Source organism: Wyeomyia smithii, chromosome 3 (assembly GCF_029784165.1).
Source record: "Wyeomyia smithii strain HCP4-BCI-WySm-NY-G18 chromosome 3, ASM2978416v1, whole genome shotgun sequence".
Taxonomy (NCBI): Eukaryota; Metazoa; Arthropoda; class Insecta; order Diptera; family Culicidae; genus Wyeomyia; species Wyeomyia smithii.
The window spans coordinates 277,438,211-277,457,143 of record NC_073696.1 but is presented as its reverse complement, the minus strand read 5'-3'; the positions used below and the strand labels follow the sequence as shown (position 1 = coordinate 277,457,143).

The 18,933-nt window shown below is 41.2% G+C and overlaps 2 protein-coding genes across 5 annotated transcripts; one reads left to right on the top strand and one right to left on the bottom strand.

The window, feature by feature from the left end:
• The first annotated feature begins 287 nt into the window (after positions 1-287).
• Positions 288-17,798, top strand: LOC129728624 (DCN1-like protein 4). 4 transcript variants are annotated; one of them, XM_055687074.1, is made up of 7 exons: positions 288-449; positions 509-619; positions 1,172-1,563; positions 15,716-15,813; positions 15,878-16,131; positions 16,193-16,400; positions 16,647-17,798. In XM_055687074.1, exons 3-7 carry the CDS (start codon positions 1,463-1,465, stop codon positions 16,712-16,714), a joined length of 729 nt encoding a protein of 242 aa, XP_055543049.1. In that variant the 5' UTR covers positions 288-449; positions 509-619; positions 1,172-1,462; the 3' UTR covers positions 16,715-17,798. The 4 variants fall into 4 exon arrangements, with proteins under 4 accessions (XP_055543049.1, XP_055543048.1, XP_055543050.1 ...); XM_055687073.1 differs by having other exon boundaries at positions 291-619; XM_055687075.1 differs by lacking the exons at positions 288-449; positions 509-619 and adding an exon at positions 921-1,072.
• LOC129728623 (protein FRG1 homolog) lies at positions 17,781-18,882 on the bottom strand. Its single transcript, XM_055687072.1, has 4 exons — positions 18,843-18,882; positions 18,704-18,770; positions 18,050-18,649; positions 17,781-17,984 (listed from the first exon to the last, which is right to left on the bottom strand). The coding sequence occupies exons 1-4, from the start codon at positions 18,853-18,855 to the stop codon at positions 17,837-17,839; spliced, it is 828 nt and encodes a 275-aa protein (XP_055543047.1). The 5' UTR covers positions 18,856-18,882; the 3' UTR covers positions 17,781-17,836.
• Between the last annotated feature and the right edge of the window lie 51 nt (positions 18,883-18,933).

Here is an 18,933-nt window from a genome sequence, read left to right as displayed (position 1 = left end):
GAAAATACGTACAGTCGCTGAGCAAACACATTGATTCTGTCTGCAGACTCTGTATATTTTGTAACAAAAAAATCCCCTAATTACAGTGTTTAGTCCCACGTCACCATTTCATACAACCCTAGGGCTGAATACCTTGTAGTATTTCACATAGCACGCATCACAACGCCCAAAATCAAATCTACTTTGGTCGGGTTGTATAAACCTTGCAGTCGACAAAGAATTTGACAAAACCCACCGAAACGGGCAAAGTCGACTTGCAAAACTCCACTAATTTGACAGCTTCTTCTTGCTTGCGTCTCCTGTTCCGTGCTTTGCACAGAAAAACGCTAGCAGCAGCAGCAGCCAGCAAGTTACAGTGGAAGTTTTCCCGTTTTCCACCGTCGTTCCCGTGGTCGCCGCCGTCGTCGTGGGTTGAAGATGTCTTCTTAGAATTCTTTCGGACGATAACAGTAAAATAACATGCAACCTTCCGTCATAGTGTAAAAAAACAATCCTTTTAATCTACCAGTTATCGAGTACCGTACAATCAACTATTACGTGTGCGTCGGTCGGGTCGGGTAGAGAGGTGACATCGTCGCTGGTCAGCTGGAAGGATTTCTACGTAAAAAAGGATTGGAATGTAATTATGAATTGCTTTTTTTATTTCTTGATGCGGAAGCAATAAAAAATGGTTGACTTTCTTTCGCTTCCGCACCCGGCATATCAGTCGCAATCGATTTTATTTTTGTAAAGCAATGACTAATCGCGCAGGAAAAATATGCCATTTTCCGTCTTATTGTTGCTTCCTTGCGCCAGTCTTTCGTCCCAGTTAGCCTTGACAATTTTTGCGATTTTGTTGTTTTTGTTGGTTGTCTTTTCTCTGGGACTAACCGGATGGACACCAAAGAGGACAGCCGCGGTAGTGTCAGGTGGTAAAAAAGAAGGAGGCGAAAAAGATAAAAGGAGACACGCAAACTAAAGAAAGTTATTTTTCTTTGCTCGCTAAACGCTTGCTGCTTGCTTGCAAAAAGGGAGTAGTCTGGAAAATTGCGACTTCGAAATATTAGCTAAACGAGTTGCTGCAGTATCAATTGTAATAATGAACATAAATCAAATCATTTCTCCGATGACGTAGAAACAAAAGTCCGTGACTAATAATATGTAATTAAATTTTATTTCTGTCTATTTTCAGAACGCAATGATTTTCGGTGTCAGTCTGTGTAGTAATAAAGGACACTTGATAAACTAATTCACAGGCTGCGAACAAGTCGAGCACAAGAAGAGTGGGCAGAAGAACGTAAAAGAAAAGGAGGAACCATTCGGAAACGATAAGACTGATTCGTGAACCGAGCAGCTATTGTTTGTCTTTTGCTTGGAACCACAGTCAGTACAAGGGAAAAGATTGGAATTATAATAATCAAATATACTGACACCCGCGGGAGAAGCGACAGCAACAAAAGCCTTCAAAATTGACAGATCACAAATGCCCAGAGGCAAACGTCGGTCCGCAGCGGATATGGGACCCAGCGAAGACGACCGGCAATCGTCCAAGAGACTTCGGAATGCTTTCTTGAGCAGTTTAAGGTTAGTCGTAATTGTGTAATTCTCGAACAGGTTTTATTTCCACCCACTGCAAATTAATTTCTAGTGAGCTCGTGGTGATTTTTTACTGCTTTTAGAACAGATAAGTTCTGAATTCAGTACGCAATATTTGACTTAATCTTTTCATGTATGTTAAGAAATATTGTTTTCCTAGACACGCAGTAGGTACAACCACTTCTGTATAACCTATAACTAACCACATTTTTGACACACATTAAGACACATTTTTGTTGATGATTGAAACTAGCCAAAGTATCGTATGATTGAGTAATTTTTTCATCCATGTGTACTGGAAACCTTTGAATATTAGGAACGTGATAAAACAGTTGACTATTTGCCTTTCACTCTGAGACAATCCATTGCGAAAATATTAGACTAGATCAAAGTTAGGATCCTGGACCTTCGTTGATTTTTAGTAAGCGTGGCTAATAGATGCTTTGGATGATAAATGGAGCAAGTTAGGGCAATGATTAAAAATAGCGAATCAAAAATTGTCAGGGAGGCGAAAGCTTGGAAAATTAGGGAAGGGTTTCTGTTGGAAAGAGAAGCATCCACATTACGCAGTAGATGAGATTTATTTGCTAAGCATTTCGCTAGCGTTTTTAATTAGTAGTAGCACCCCATCTGGTAAATCCTCATGTGCCTGCTCGAAAGTTTAGAGGCCAAAGTCTTACCTTACCTCACGAACCAGTTCCAAGCCAGGGTTTTGCTGTACGTAAGAATCGTCTCCATTTCAAGCAGTCCATGGTTGCATTTCGTCAGCTCTGCATCCATCTGATCCATCCACGTTGCCCGCTGTGCACCTTTCCGTCTCGTCCCTGATGGATTGGTTTCGAGAGCCATTTTTACCGGGCTGTCGTGCGACATCCTTACGACATGCCCAGACCACCGCAACCGGCCATTCTAGGCGGTGTGGGCGATAGATGGCTCTTCAAGCAGCTCCTGCAGTTCGTGGTTCGTCCATCTTCTACACGTTCCGTTCTCCGGCTACAGTCTACCAAAGATGGTACCTTCTGCAGTCCACCGATAGGTACGGGAGACCATCACATTTCCTTTTTCCTGTAGGTGACTAGATCACCGCGACCATTAATAGTAAATCTATTTTGGTATGCTTCGCCTTACTCTAGGTGCATTCAATCGGTGTATAGCTCTTATCGAGTTGATGTCCAATTTTGATTTGCCCATGTATCCTAGCCAGGTACTACACTTTGAATAAATTTTAATATAAGAGAAGGGCTTTCGTTCCATACGTCGGAAGGACTTAGGAATGCTTTGCCGAGAATACGCAGTCTGCATTGTATTAATACTCGGCGTTCGCAGAGTAGGTGTTCCGAGGTTTCGTTATTTTATCCGTGGAGATAGTCCACGGCAGAGTATTTCGGAAAGTACCTGGTAGACGGCGTTCAGCAGAGTGATTGGCCGGTAATTGCAGCACTCCAGCTTGTAGATGGGACATACAATACCTTTGGCGAAAACGTTTAATGAAACTTAGTAAACCAACGTGAAGTAAGATTCTTTCAGCGGTAGAGACTAGAGATGACTGAATTCGGTTGACTACAGGTAGCGCTTAGAGAGAGACGTGTATTTTTTTCACCAACTTAAAATAAATGTATTTATTAGAAAACAATGAAAATTACTTGTTTTTATGAATTTATGATTTTAAGAACTGAATCTGACGGGCGGCTAACGGCATCAGACTCGGGGTCACTCGGATCTACTACACAACTTGGACGATCAGATGCCTCTTGAGATTGGCGACCGTTCAGAGTATCGATTGTTGGTTTGGCAGTTTATTTAGCTGTCGATTTGGTTATCGGTGCGTCATTCTGAGTATCAGATGCCTCACACCATTTTTTAGATGTGCCACGTGTCTCTCGTATTGCCTTTTGGAATCATTCAATTGTATGGTGAAGAGAGCAGATTTTTCATCACAACAAATATATTAAATACCAATATAGTTCACTTACGTGAAATTATGAAGACAAATTGAAAATGACAGAAGCGTTAGTCACCTTTTCGACCGCTAGGTGCGCCACTTCTGATTTTGTTCTACACGACATGCGAAATAGAGTAACTTTTGACACTAATATTACCCTAATGGGTACACTGAAAAAAATTCACATTTTATTGTGAAGTGGACTCGGCCGAATATTTTATAATAATAAAGTTCGCCTATGCATAAGGCAATCCATGGGTGGTGTTCCACGGTTTGTACGTTTGTCGACCTCCGACAATATTTTGAGTTGTAAAATGGCGACTTCCGGTGACTGGGAAACTGCCGAAAATGACCAAATACCACCTAATATGGGTGTTTTTTTAAACCAGAATGACGCTCAGAGGCCAGAAATTGTCTCGAAATGCCAGTTTGAAATCCAAGAAGGCGACTTCCGGTTTTTGAAAAATCAGACAAAATTTTGAATTGTAGGATGGCGACTTCTGGTGATTGGAAAAAAGAGGAAAATGACCAAATACCACCAATATGGATGTTTCTTTAACTAGAATGACGCTCAGAGGCCAGAAATTGTCTCTGAATACCATTTTGAAATCCAAGATGGCGACTTCCGGTTTCCGAGAAACAGCGAGATATGACCAAATACCATCCAATATGGGTATTTCCGAAATCGTGGTGATGCACTGAAACCACAAATCGACCTCAGACAACATTTTGAGTAGTTAAATGGCGACTTTTGGTGACTGGAAAACTGCCGAAAATGACCCAAAAACAACCAAATATGGGTGTTTCTTTAACCAGAATGATGCTCAGAGGCCAGAAATTGTCTCCAAATGCCATTTTGAAATCCAATATGGCGACTTCCGGTTCCTAAACAACAGTGGCAAAAGACCAAATAACACTCATTATGGGTATTTCCGGGATTGTTATGATGCACTGAGACTACAAATCGACCCCAGATAACATTATGAATTGTAAAATGACGACTTCCGGTGAATGGAAAACTGCCGAAAATAACCAAATAACATCCAATATGGGTATTTCTTCAACCGGCCGATTTCCATCCAATATGAGATGTCTCGATACCAGAATGATACACAGGAGCTAGAATCGACCACAGACAACATTTTGAATTCTAAGATGGTGACTTCCGGTTTCTGTAGAACAGCCGAAAATGACTAAATAACACCTATTATTGGTGTTTCTTAAACCAGAATGACGCTCAGGGGCCAGAAATTGTCTCCAAAAAAAAAATAGCCTAAAGGGACCAAATACCACCCAATATGAGTGTTTCTTTAACCAGAATGATGCATGGAGCTAAAAATTGACCTCAGACACCATTTTGAATTGTAAGATGGCAACTTCTGAGAAACAGCCGAATACTACTGCATATGAATATTTCCGTAATCGAAATAATGTATAGAAGCCAAGCATTGACACCATATTGAATTCGAAGATGACCACTTTCAGTTTCTGGAAAACAACAAAAATAACTGAATACCACCCAATATGAGTGTTTTCGGAATAGAGGTGATGTACTAAAGGCAAAAGTCGAGGATGTTGTCATCCCGATAAAACCAATAATTTCAAACGATAAAAACAAATCGCAAGAAATCAATGAATTTGGAATGTTGAAAATTATTGAATTAAACACAAAAATAGGCGGGACGAAGTTTGTCGGGTCAGCTAGTAAATACATAAATATGCTGGTTAAAGCAAATCTGCAAGTGATGAATACGAAGATTAGAACTCGAGAGCAAAAAATTCGGAGGTATAAAAAAACAAAAAATACTTTCAAAACGAAGAAAACTAAACATTAAATAATAGTTTTTGCATAACAGTTGTTATCCCTAATTATGTTTGTTTTGTTGAATATCTTTTATATATAATATAATAAAGCTTTTAAACCGATTACAACATGATATGTATTCATACTTAAATTGTTAAATTGATAGAACATTCAATGTTATCTAAGCTAAAAGTTGCACAACAACCATATACGACTATTGACAACCATTGTGCGGTTTCTCCTTCTATCTTTTCCACGAGGCAATTGAAATATTCATTTAATTGTACACTTCGTGGCCTGATTATTGAGCTTGAGCTTGACGGCCGCACATTTCGAAGTTGCTTCCCGTGATGGATCTGAGCTAGTGAAGTTACACAGGGAACCACGTATATAGCAACTTGGGATTAGTTTACCATTTACACGTCGTGGCCTGACTATTTGAATATTTCTACTTCGTGCCACGATAAGCTACATCTATTATATTATCAATATTTAACTCCCGGAATGGCGTTAGTTTTACATACAAACAATATACGCACGAAATCTGCAACATATTTTTTTCTGCGAAAGTATGAAATTGAGTCAACTAAATCTAAAATTGAGTAAATTCAGTTTCGTGTGTGACAATGTCACACGCTCACAGAAATTCAACAACAATGCACAGTGGTACAGTAAGGCAATGTAGGCGGATACGAGTTTTTCGATGCGATTTTGTGGTTTTAGAGTAAAATTTTTTTCTAAGAACTTGTTTCTTATATTTAGTCTATTTTTTATGTGCAAATGAAAATTAGGGTGGTCCTGAAATCGACTAAATGAAAAAACTAACTTTTTATTTGCATGAATAAATGTATACATTCATCGGCACAGTTGTAGATCAACTAATTTTAAGCAACTTTCGGTATTTCTTCACAATATTTATGCAATATTTGTTCTATCAAATGATATCAAATAATATTATTTATGTTTGCCCTAAACGGAGACATCAATATATCAAAAGGGCCTATTTTTGAAATAGAAATAGTGAAAACTCTTCTTCTGTATAATATATCGACAATGTTTTTTCGTCAAAATTGGCGTATTTTTGATTAAAGTTACCGAAGAAAACTTCGTTTTTAAATTTGAATTGAAAAAATAGAGCGAAAAGACTGTTTTTGGAAACCAAATTTCATGTCTACAAAAAAGTTTTTTTTTACAAAGTTACTTAGAATTAGTTGGTCTACAAGTTTGCCAAAGAATGTTTTATTTCGTTGATTTTAGGACCACCCTAATTTTCATTCGCACATGAATAGAGGACTATGCATAAGAAACAACTTTTTACAAAAACTATGGCTTTAAACCGCAAACCAGAATCGCAACGAGAAGCCTATGTCCGCCTAAATTGCCTTACTGTACCACTGTGCAATGAGTTTAGTTACCTTTTTCACCACAAGAGGGGGTGTTCCCTGTCTGTCTTCACGGGAATATATGAGAAATTCGAGAGTGAACTATATTGTTATTTTAGGATATTTGATCACAACATTATCACGCGCGGAGATACTTGATCTAGCACGAAGCTTAGCATCCTCTCTCTCTTTTTAGAAAGTTTTCTTAGCCGGTTTCCAGATCTTCAGTTTTAGGCAGCTTGGAGCGTAGTTTTCTTCCCTGTAGTAATTCGCCTGAAGGCTTACCTGGTAAAAGAACTGAGGGTGTTTTCGTATAACTCCAAAAAATGATCGATTTCTGCCTTTCAATAGTCGTGAACAGTCTTGGCTTCTTTCACCGACTTTAACTGCATCATGGTCTATGATCGGCCATCAACAGCGCTCATGAAGTCTCCTCTCCATCATCGATTACCCAGGATGTCCCTCATATACGATTTCACACATCCTCTGTCGCAATGACGCCGGAATTATCAGTTTTGTTCCACGCATAACTGGCTTGTTTATATATGAAAACTACATCCGAAATGGCTTGTACTGCTTCAGATCATCATGATCCCAGTTATCGGCCTCAATGCATTTGATTAGCTTCTTCCGGTCCTGATCTGCTGACGTAGCTGCAACGACTTCTACAAGGCCTATTGATCCTATGCCGAATCCAGAATACTCCTCCACAAAACTCGGTCTTGGGCTGCTCCTCTTCAGTCTCCCCTTACATGATTCATGCGCCTGCGCCAGTCCCCATTTTCTAGTTTACCTCCGAGTATTGATTACAGGCAGAGGCGACGCGTGACCAAGTGGGCTACCTGTTCAATCAACATTTGCAACACTGAAACAACAGTATGTGATAACAGTTTCGAAAACTTTTATCTCTACATTTATCTATATGGCAAAGAAATTCTACGGTCTATTATGACCGCGAGTTTTCCGATAATTTCCTCGTAGAATAATGATATCTGCATCATTTCATAAAGGAAATCTTTATCCACATTTATCACATCATGATTCTCAATGATCGGTTTTAGTCGTAAATAACTCTTGATCCGTCGAAGAACTAGAAAAGTTCGCTCGACGGATGGCGTTGTGATATGCAATGTCAGTATCGTTCAGGTTTTGTCCAACGATAAATAAAATTATGTTTATGATCTTTTTGCCTCTAAACTTTTCGCATGAGTAAAAAACCTATCTTTGTTTATCAAATCTTAGGTCAATGCTAAAGCGTTTCCTTTGACGATGTTAAAATTTCAAACTAAAAAGAAAGCAGCGCGTAAGAACACAAACGTATACTATGCGGACTATGCGAGGTTCAAGTTTTCGAATGAACAAAATGGGTGTAGAGGTTTGAATGAAACTATACATCGACGGAAGAATTCCACCTCATTGACAGAAATAATGAATGAATTTGCTCGTTTTTCATTTGCACTACGAAAGCTCTGAAGATGGATCTGCGAACTCTCGCGGCCACGTGGTCTCTCAAATTTCAATGACGTCGAGAGAAGAAACAGAAAGGCACAACGAAACAGATTACCAGACACTAAAGAGAGGTGGTGTGTAATGAATGTTTTCTCTCGCTGACATCGGTTTTGTTCAGCAGAAAGTTTGAACCAAAAATGTCATTTTTACGCGAGGCGTCGCATTAGTAGTGGTGAGCATAAATGACTGCGTCTACCCTGCCGCACTTGAAGGTGCAGAGAAGTGTTGAACGACGGTTAGTTCATGGGAATGGTCTGAACAAACGGTAGTCATTATTGCGTGTGGCCGTGTGGGTTGCGTTGCGTGTGAGTTGTATGGCGTAGTCTGAAGTGTAGCCTATCAGGTTACATTCTTCACGGTGCATGAATTTCCACTATGTAGAAAATAAAATAAGGATGTTCGGGATAACATTGAAATTACAAATAAATTACCTTCGATGATTTTTCATCCACTCTACAAATGTGAAAAAATCACTTTTTTTCTGAGATTGTCTACCTGTCCTATGAACAGGTTGAACAGGTGGACGAGACGCCTCTGATTGCAAGATTCTACGCTTGAAGTCCCCAAGTGTTCGTCGATCGGCCTCTTTCCACGTCCACGATTCATGTTTCTTAGGGTGGCAGCAAAAATGGTCATGTCACCGACCGTGTACATTTTGTTTATTGACCTGGAAAATGATCTGTGTAAAATTTTAGCTCAATCGGACATGATTTAGGGGTGCCTCAAAGTGTTCAAAGTTTTGATGTTTTGATCCTCGATAATGGACATCCTTAATAAAAAAATCTAGTTCAAAATCTCTAATAAACATTAAAATGATTTACCAAACCACATAAGAATCATTTAAATGTTTATTAGGCATCTTAAATACATTTTTCTGTTGAGAACGTTAATTTTCGTGGGTCAAAACACCTCAATCAGGTCTGATTAAGCTGAAATTAACATAAATATACATGATCGGTTCTTTACATTCGATTTTTCTTACATCGCAGTGCCACCCTAATGTCCGTAGAGCGCCACCGGGAGAATCACAGTCCAATAGAGCGCAAATTTTGTACAGGTCTGTAGGCTACGGGACCTAAACTGGCTACACAATGCGTAATAAGCCTGATCGCGCACGGCCCTACGTTGTGTTCTAAGTTCGCCCTTTGGCATCACGGGTTGGGCAATTACGGCCCAGGGAGAAGTTTTCTTTTGCCTGACGACACAAACGCAAATCTTCACTAATACTGTACAAATTTATTCTACGACTATTTAGAATGGGGCAGCGTGACGGCGCCGCCGCCGTATGATTATCGACTAACTACAATGAACACTGGCGCTGCTGTGGAGAGCGCTTTTATAGGCTGCCTCTCGGACGGCAGCATTGTCGAGCCAGAACAAAGCTTGAAAGCGCGCGTAAACCAGCGTCGCTTGGGCCTCAGCTGGTCACTCACAATTGACAGCGATCCCCAGCTGAGGCAGGAGTTTCTGTCCGAACATACCAAGTGACGGCAAGTTGCGTGGGGAAGGCTCCGGAGTGAAGGCTTCAGGTAGACCGAGGGCGTCGAGATCGGGAGCACGAATTCGAATCCGTCAACTGCTATGCAGCCGGCGTCGACAAGACGGTCCGCGAACGACTCCGCTCGTCTCACTGTCCAACTGTTTATCAAGCAAGTTTATCAGCCACGGGTCGGAGTCCTCATCATGACCCGCCAATATTCCGCTGCTTGTTTACGCCCTTCCAGTATGTTCGGACAGAAACTCCTGCCTCAGCTGGGGATCGCTGTCAATTGTGAGTGACCAGCTGAGGCCCAAGCGACGCTGGTTTACGCGCGCTTTCAAGCTTTGTTCTGGCTCGACAATGCTGCCGTCCGAGAGGCAGCCTATAAAAGCGCTCTCCACGGCAGCGCCAGTGTTCATTGTAGTTAGTCGATAATCATACGGCGGCAGCGCCGTCACGCTGCCCCATTGTAAATAGTCGTAGAATGAATTTGTACAGTATTAGTGAGGATTTGCGTTTGTGTCGTCAGGCAAAAGAAAACTTCTCCCTGGGCCGTAATTGCCCAACCCGCGATGCCAAAGGGCGAATTTAGAACACAATGTAGGGCCGTGCGCGATCATATTTGGTGCCGTGACCAGGATATAGCTTGGAATAAGCGCGCACAAATCGGCGTCGCTTGGGCCTCAGCCTGTATGGTGGTGTGGTGGGCGACTTACAGTCGTGCCCATCTGAGGCGGGACTTTTGGCGCGAACAAAGCCCTATTCGCTGCCGCAATCCATCTCTTAACGTAACAGTTTAATTAGTTTTGTTGGAAAACTATGTTCAAGCATAATTTGCCACAGTTCGTTGCGTTTCACTGTGTCGTACGCCGTCTTCAAGTCTATAAACAGTTGCATTCTCGAAACTTGGCGAGGATCTGTCTCAAGGTAAACATCAGATGGTACCGCTCGAAAACCGCATTGGTATTCTCCAACAAAGGCTTCCTACAACGGTCTCAGTTGCTGGAACAGGATACGGGAGAGAATGTCATAAGCAAAATTGAGGAGGGTAATGCTTCGATAATTACTACAGTAGAGTTGATGTCCCTTCTTGTAGATAGGGCATATGAGTCCTACCAACTAGTCCGTAGGTGGTTGTTCCTTAGACCATACCCTTAGGATTATCTGGTGAATAGCACTACACAGTTGCTCGCTCCCGACTTTGAAAAGTTCGGTCGGTAAGCTGGTCCTTTCCAGCGGCTTTGTGGCAAGCATTCATCACCTCCGTCCTCCCCAATTACTATCCTGTTCCCCTCGACTAATCTCCTACCTTCCTCACGTATTTACCATGAGATAGTGATCCGAGTCGACGTTTGGCTCTCGAAACGACCGCACATCTATGATGTCTAAAAAGTGCCGGCCGTTGATCTGGGAGCAGGCCGCTCAATTGGCGTATCTCCAGGTGTGCTTCCGAATGTTCAGACGTGCAAAATGAATACTACAGATGGTCATTTCCCTGGCGCGGCGAAGTTCACTAACCTCAAGCCGTTGTCGTTGATGGTAGAGTGTAGACTTTTCCTACCAACAACGGGACGAAAGAACTCCTCTCGTCCGACGACGACCTTTAGGTCGTGTTGTGAGCACTCTCCTTACGTTTTCTCAAAGAGCTCATAGAACTCTTCTTTTACGTTGTCGGTTTTATCAATGGTTGGTGCGTTAATTCGGCTGTAATTGAAGAATCTGCCTTTGGTCCTCAATACGCATAAACGATCATTAAAAGGCCTTCACGCTCCACCTAATAACACGCTTGATTTGGGTTCCTAGTAGCACGAAACCGACGCCCCATTCCGCTCTGTCGCCGCCACTGTATGAGATGTGTTGCCCGCGTTCGGGTTTACCTCCGCTTTTGTTTTCCGTAGCTTTCTGGACAACATGCTCGCGCGTGCCGGTTCGAGCAGAGTCCTAATTGCTTCACGCACAACTGCCAAGTTTCAAATCGTTGTCCATTTTCGTTTGCCTAGGTTTGATTTAAAACAATCTCTGGATTGTATGTAGTATGTTTTTTCCAGCATGCTGCCTGACTAGGGCTGCGATGCCTAGTCTCGCGACCAGATTTCGTAGTTCAGCCGTCCGCACCGGATCAGGCGCTGTTTGAGCCGCCCCTAACCTGGGGAACAGACGCTCGTACAAGCTGCTCTCCATGGAGAACAACTGCCCTTTTCTGTTAACATAGGATCAAGTTCCCACCGGTTTACTGATCTTCCCTTGGTTGCTCGTAGCCCAGTCGGCACCACGTGGAGGTAGGGATAGGAGTTGCTGGGTATTATACTTTGCAATACAATAGATTACTCCATAAATATTCATTAAAAATCTTGTAATTTCTATCTACAAATAAATTTGGGATTACCGCTGGTAAAATATGCAATGATATACTAATGGAATACTCAACCTATGTTCTTTGGAGATTATCCGTATTCGATAGCTTTTAATTTGTCGGCCTAGCTGGTTGCTGCATAAAACTATAGCGAATTTCTTTATTTCACCAGCTCACCTCGTTATGACCCTAAGGGGAGACAACTGGGTAAAGATTTGAATCCACTTCGGGAACCACTCGCTGATTGGTTGAAATTGAAAACCCCGAGTGCGTTAAAATTTATCATCTGGCTTGCTGGCAGTGTTGCTGAACAACACGTTTCGTTGTTTTGATTTATGTTTTTTTATGATGCCATCAAAAATATTTTCAAGTGAACATTCAAAATAAAGCACAAAGCGTACAAATACGGGTGTAGTAAGTGATCAGACTTGGATCATCACTTATATCAATTACCAAAAGGTCTAAAAGTGCGCAAAGAGTTAATACGGTTTCGCGTGAAGGTATAAGAGCAGCATACCGCTACTTAATGTCGGAAGTAAATAGTGTAGTGTAAGCTTATGTCTACTTTTGAATCTGTTCTGGATTAAGTTTGAAACATACCTGTTGAAGCATATTGCTTGTGCGGAGAGTACAATTCCGATGGGTTAATGAATGAATCATAATCATTGATGGATGACACGTTTGGTTTTAAGGATATTAAAGATGCAGATTCTCCGGTAACCCTCAGACGGTAATTTAATTCGCCTGCAGGAGGAATTGTGCATAATGCTGATGAAAAGCATTAAAAACATTCAAGTATTTTCCGAGTGAATGGCATCACTTACAAAAAATACAACAGGGATCATCGAGGTGGGTGAGTAAGAAGAGTAAGAAGCCAGATGTCTCCCCTTAGCTTCAACCTACCACCGCACGTTCTTAGCTCGTAAACAATTATCTGGTATCTCTTTCTTACTTGCGTCGTAAATCCGGATGGCGTTTTTCGGCAGATTTGCCCTGACGTGGTGGAATAAAAAATTTCGCTATAACTGTGCAACGTAATAATGCTTTGTAAAACTTATTAAACCAGTATTAAACCAAAATACCATAATATTATATTTGGAATAAAACTATTAAAACTTGTAACCAAATAATGCTTTTGGATTTGTTTTTTTGGCTGCAAATTATTTGTGCATGGCAATGTAACTGAAAAAGTTGAGAATGGGCCGAAAATACCAGCGCGCCAAAATTACCCTCCCATACCTTAATATGGATACTTTCAGAATAGAGATGATGCTCAGCGACCGAAAATCAGTTTTGGACGCCATTTTGAAGTTCAAGATGATGCCATTCGGTTCCTTGAGAACAGCATAACATGATTAAATATCACCTAATACAAGTATTTTCAAAATAAGATAAGTACATAAGATGCTATTCTGAAATCCATGCTTGAAGCTTCCGTTTTTCGAAAATTTGCATAAAATAACGAAACCCAGTATTGATTTTCTCGGAATCAGAGTGATGTTCGGGGTCCGCAATTCGATTCTAGACGTTATTTTGGAATCTTAGACTGTCTCTTAGTTAACGTTAAATAGTTTAAAGCGGCCAAATACCAGCTAATATGAGTATTTTCGAAATTACTATTAGCTACCTGTAGTCATTGAAAATTTAAAGTTGAAAAAGAAAGAGGACTGAAATTTTCCCGCTTTATATTATCAAATTGAATAATATGTATTCCCTAACCTATTACCAGAAATTTATTGACACGAGACATGCTGTCGTAATTTTACGTTAACTTGGGGTCGTGTCTTATATACAACCTCTTCAACTTTTTCGGTCAGAAATTTGTCATAAAGCTTCCTAGCCCTCGGTTCTACAGATTCAGCCTGTTTGGTGCTTCTTTTTCCGACGAGTCTGTAAGCCCATCCTTTCCCTGGTACGCATAACGTTAGTCGATGATGTACCTAATATTTTCGCAACATCTCGTATTGATGCTTAAGGATTGCTGCTTGTCTCTGTTCCTGTCCATTGTGGGGTCAGCTAGCCCGGGTTTTTTGCCATGTATCACGGCGTCTGCAAAAGTATAAGCTTCACCATACTTCTGTAATGCAGTTTGAGCTGCTCCGACACTTACATCTTCTTCTTTGGCCAATTTTCTGATCGAGATACCACTCACGGTGGCGCATTTGTGAAGAATTGGTTTTCTTTGGTCGGGAGAAAGGCCCGCATTTTTTGACTTCCGCGCAATTCGTTAAGAAAAATGACAACATCTGCTCATTTGGATGTGGACAACATGGCGCATCCAAAGTTTGGTTTGTATTTATAATTCTCGGAACAGTCTTAATAAGTGACCCATTCATTCGCTTCTCCTGGTGATAACCATTGTTAGCAAAGATTGCTATATGGTAATCCCTGGAATGACTCATCGAGGACGGGTTTGTAACATCGTTTAGTAAATCTTGAAGCTTGTGGACTACTTTGTAAACTGGGAATGAGTTCATTTCGAGCAATATTCGTTCGCCCAGTTGTTACTAATATTGCAGCCAGATCCATGCCATGTAGTTATTTGCCAGCCTCTCAAAAATATCAATTGCATTCAGCTATTTGTTGCCTATTCTATGAAAATGCTGCATACGTGATGCTCAAACACTGCTTACTAATTAGATGAAAATAACTAAAACAAACAACATGATGCAGCAACATACCGGTCAAAAGTCACCTGCTTCCGTGTAGCGGTCCTTTTGCGTCAACAATCAAGCAAACCGAAACTTTGTTTGCAGCTGCGCGATCAAAACCTCTAATCGTGTGATAATGTAAATCAGGTTTGGTAAAAGGTGCTCTCTCCTATCTATAGTGGGAACAAAGCGTCGATCGTCTAGCGCGCTGTGCATAATCGCGTGCGTCTAATAACATATCACCCATGCACTCTTCCTCCTAGAATTAGGTGATTCACCCTACCCGTACGGTCCTTCAGCAGAATGACCGATCAAGCGAACGATGACGACAGACGGAGAGGAGTATAATATGTATAGTATCACCACCCAAGAGAGAACCACAGGGTATTTTTAGCAACAGAAACAACAAGAGCGAAGCTTCCACCTCCGTGCTCGTGTTTCTTTGGCCAACCAATGCGATTACGGTGACGCCTGAGTAAAAAATTCTTACGCGCAGCTCGCACCTAGACTGTAGTAAGAGCCCAGGTGGTGGGGATTGGCCGTGATTCCCAAACGACGATCATGACTAGAGAATTTTCCGTTTTTCGATTTCCACTGTCACAGATGTATTTCGGCATTGCTTAAAATTAGTGATAAGCTCTCCGGTGCTCTTGCTCTCTTGCTCCTCTCACTTTTGCTGATGATGCGCTACGGTTTTTCGTTAGTTAGATTATCAAAAGATTAAATTTGCCTTGCTGGTATTAACGCGCTAGTCAGTAGCAGTGAAGAAGAAGAGTTTGGGCATAGATAAGACTGCCGCTCTTCTAGCTAGTAGTGCCTTGCAAATCCGTTGCAAAAAAAAAAAAAAACTTCTGGCGGACGGCAAAATGGGTGAAGAAATGTAAACTGTCCTACATAGCGTAGAATGTACTAGTATTATTGTGTTACGTTTTGCTTTTTTTTGTCGTTTCACCAAACGTGTATCACCGTCAAAGGATAATTGGGTAATCGTCTTTTCTGTTCTTTTGTTATACTTTCAGCTCACGGCGGTACAGCAAAGTGGACGACGCTTTCAGTCAGAAAAGATGCCTGAATTGGTTCCGCGAGTACACAACAGCAGACGATCCGGATACTTTGGGTGAGGTTTTCTTTTTGTGGATGCATGTTTTGATTTATGATGTGATTAATTTTTCCCATTTTAGGTCCCGAAGGAATGGAGAAGTTTTGCGAAGATATCGGTGTTGAACCGGAGAATGTCGCTATGCTCGTACTGGCGTACAAAATGGGTGCCCGCCAGATGGGTTTCTTCACACAGAGCGAATGGCTCAAAGGGCTGACAGATCTGCAGTGTGACACCCCCGGCAAGGTGCAATGCAAGCTTGATCACCTGCGTAATCTGCTAAACGATCACAACACTTTTAAAGTAATCTACAGATACGCGTATGACTTTGCTCGGGTAAGCGGTTTTATTTCGAGCTTTTGGCATTTTAGTGTGATGACTTCTGTCTTTTTTGTAGGACAAAGACCAGCGCAGTATGGACATTGAGACAGCGAAAGCGATGCTACAGCTGCTACTCGGCAAGCACTGGACCCTTTATGCACAATTCGCCCAATTTCTGGAGCAGTCCAAGTACAAAGTGATCAACAAAGATCAGTGGTGTAATATTCTCGAGTTTTCCCGTACTATCTCCAATGATCTAAACAACTACGATGTCGACGGTGCCTGTAAGTAGTTTTTTTTCTTATGTTTGTTGACTACGTTTTCAAATTTCACTCGCATCTCATGAGACGTTTTGTGTAAGAGTTTGGACTTCGATAGGTGTTCAAAATTGTTCCTCTTGCATCCGTCTGAATTTCTGTTGGTTGAGAAAATCGGTCCAGTAAATGCGGAAAATCCATCGATGATTCATGTTTGTTTTTTGAATGAAACGAAGTTCTAAAAATTCATATCGTATATTCCGTTCGTTACAGGGCCCGTCATGCTGGACGAATTTGTCGAATGGTTAAGACTTTTGCGATCACAATCGACGATTAGCTGAGGATTGTATTATTAAAGCCTGATCGGTACACAAATCAACACACAGCAAAAGACTCTCACAAACACACTGCAGCACACAATCACACACTCAAAAAATACACACACACGTATATGCATGCAAAAGCAGCTTCTTTTCAGTCTGCATCAAGTCGGACCTCAACTCACAAACAAACAAACAAACCAATAACCGATAGAGATCGAATGAATTTCTCAGTCCTTTGATGATATTTTGAAACAGAAGCTCCATAAGCCAAGTCTTTTAGTTTAATTTTGTTTCTGACTTCATTTGTCTCCGCTGTAATTAATAAATGAAATGAATACACACACAAAAAATGTGTCGGGAGTTCGGCTGAATTCGCCATGTTTAGTTTATTCTTAATTATTTGTTCTTTACAATCCATGCAGGACTTTCAGTTCCGCTGGGTTTCGATCGTGAGACATTGTAGCCTCATTGGTTCATGCTTTAATAATTTGTCTCTATGTAGACGACATTCGTTCTTTTTTATACCTTAAGATACTGCAGTTTATAATAAGCGAACCAAATAAGGAACAGTAAATAGAAACAAATTATGCGAAAAATGAGGGATCGTCAGGCAAAAGCTTCCGTAAACAAGGGATGTTGATTAAGGCAGCAAACAGGTCTAACCAGTGAGTCAATAGCGAACATTTTCGGCAAACAGTAAATATATCTATCACAAAATTAATACAACAAAAAAAAAACACTAATAATCATTTAGGACCCCTATTATGGCTAACACACAAACACACTCAAAGAAAAATGTATGTTATACTCAACCGAAAACGTATAATTCATTACATCAAAATACACGGAAATACCAGCAGGAACAGCAGGTGGACCGAAAGCGATATACGATATTTAAATAGTATCAAACATCATACCGAGCATTGAATGAGGAAGCGGTTTTAAAGCAACTTTGGATGGAATCCCCATTGTATTTTAGAAAATAGGCATCACGTTGGATGATAAAATGCAGTGTGATCGGGAAACTGCCCACAGTCAGCTGGAATGAATGATCCATAATAAAACAAAACAACAAATGTCGATCCAATTTTCTAGTGTGATACACGTTATATTGTTGCTCTTTAGAAAGAATCCACTAAACTATTTGCAGTATCGGTCCGCTTTCATTTTGCTTCGCCGATCCAATAAAGCTTCGTGCAGTGCCCCTTCTTCCTTAGCCTGCTTCAATGCCGCTTTGTCCTCAGTGTTGACACGTAGTTTTTTATCTTGAAACTTCTGAAACTTCCTCCTGTAAACGAAAAAGAAACACTTTCCAAATCAAAACGATCAGATTGTTGTATGTCTAATTCTTACACGTAATTAACTTCCACTTGGTCCAGGTCGCCTTCCTCTTCGACAGCCACCTCCTTAGTGGATTTCTGTTCACGCACCGCGCAGCTTCTCACAACGCAGACCTCGTTTTCGCCGACCTTTTTTTTAATAGCCACAACTGCATCGTCCTCAGGATCAACCGAAATAAAACATCCATTGGCGGCTAGCAGTGCCATCTTGTTCCCCTCGAAGACCGGCTCAAACTGTTCCACCGCCGAAACAGCGTCCGATCTGCCCGTCACCATGCCATCCTTTTCCACCTTCAAATATTTGCCGTAGCCGGACTTGAAGGCTACCTTCTCCTCGTTGATCAGCACGGCGGTGAATATCTCTTCCGGATCCGGTCCATCACCTTCGTCGTGTGGCGCCCCCAGCGTAAAAAGGCCATTGTCTAGTGCCCTAATGAAGGCCCGCTTGCCAAATTGAACTGCCACCGAACCGGTAATTTCGGCTAGCTTCGTTACTTTCCACCAGCCGCCGTGCTTTTGAGCGTCCTCATCGACCTCGACCCGGTTGCGCTTGGCAGATGAGGAACCTTCTTTACTTTCTTTCTTGTGCTTTTTGTGCTTACGTTTGGAGCTCCTAAAATTATTGGTTTTAATTGTATGCTGAAATAAAACTGAATTTGAAACCTACTTGGAGCTTTCTCCCTTAAGTACTAGTTTGCTACTCTTCACTGCAGTGTATTCGGACATTATTGGATCTACGAATTAAAAGCGAAAAATCTATTTTCGATCTGAGAAATGCATAAAATAAATGTTTGTAAACAACTCACGTTGATCTGTCATAAATCGATAAAAGGGACTAACTTTCGAATGATGCTGAAACGTCAAATCTTGGACTACACGCTCAATTAGTAAAAGCAA

Bases quoted from the DNA above. Each gene is read 5' to 3' on its own strand.
- LOC129728623 (XM_055687072.1), bottom strand. The intron at 18,650-18,703 runs GTAGGTTTCAAA...CAATAATTTTAG, and splicing joins CTTAAGGGAGAAAGCTCCAA to GAGCTCCAAACGTAAGCACA. The intron at 17,985-18,049 runs GTAAGAATTAGA...TTTCGTTTACAG, and splicing joins CAAGTGGAAGTTAATTACGT to GAGGAAGTTTCAGAAGTTTC.
- LOC129728624 (XM_055687074.1), top strand. From the start codon at position 1,463: ATGCCCAGAGGCAAACGTCGGTCCGCAGCGGATATGGGACCCAGCGAA. The intron at 1,564-15,715 runs GTTAGTCGTAAT...TTATACTTTCAG, and splicing joins GCTTTCTTGAGCAGTTTAAG to CTCACGGCGGTACAGCAAAG. The intron at 16,401-16,646 runs GTAAGTAGTTTT...CGTTCGTTACAG, and splicing joins CTACGATGTCGACGGTGCCT to GGCCCGTCATGCTGGACGAA.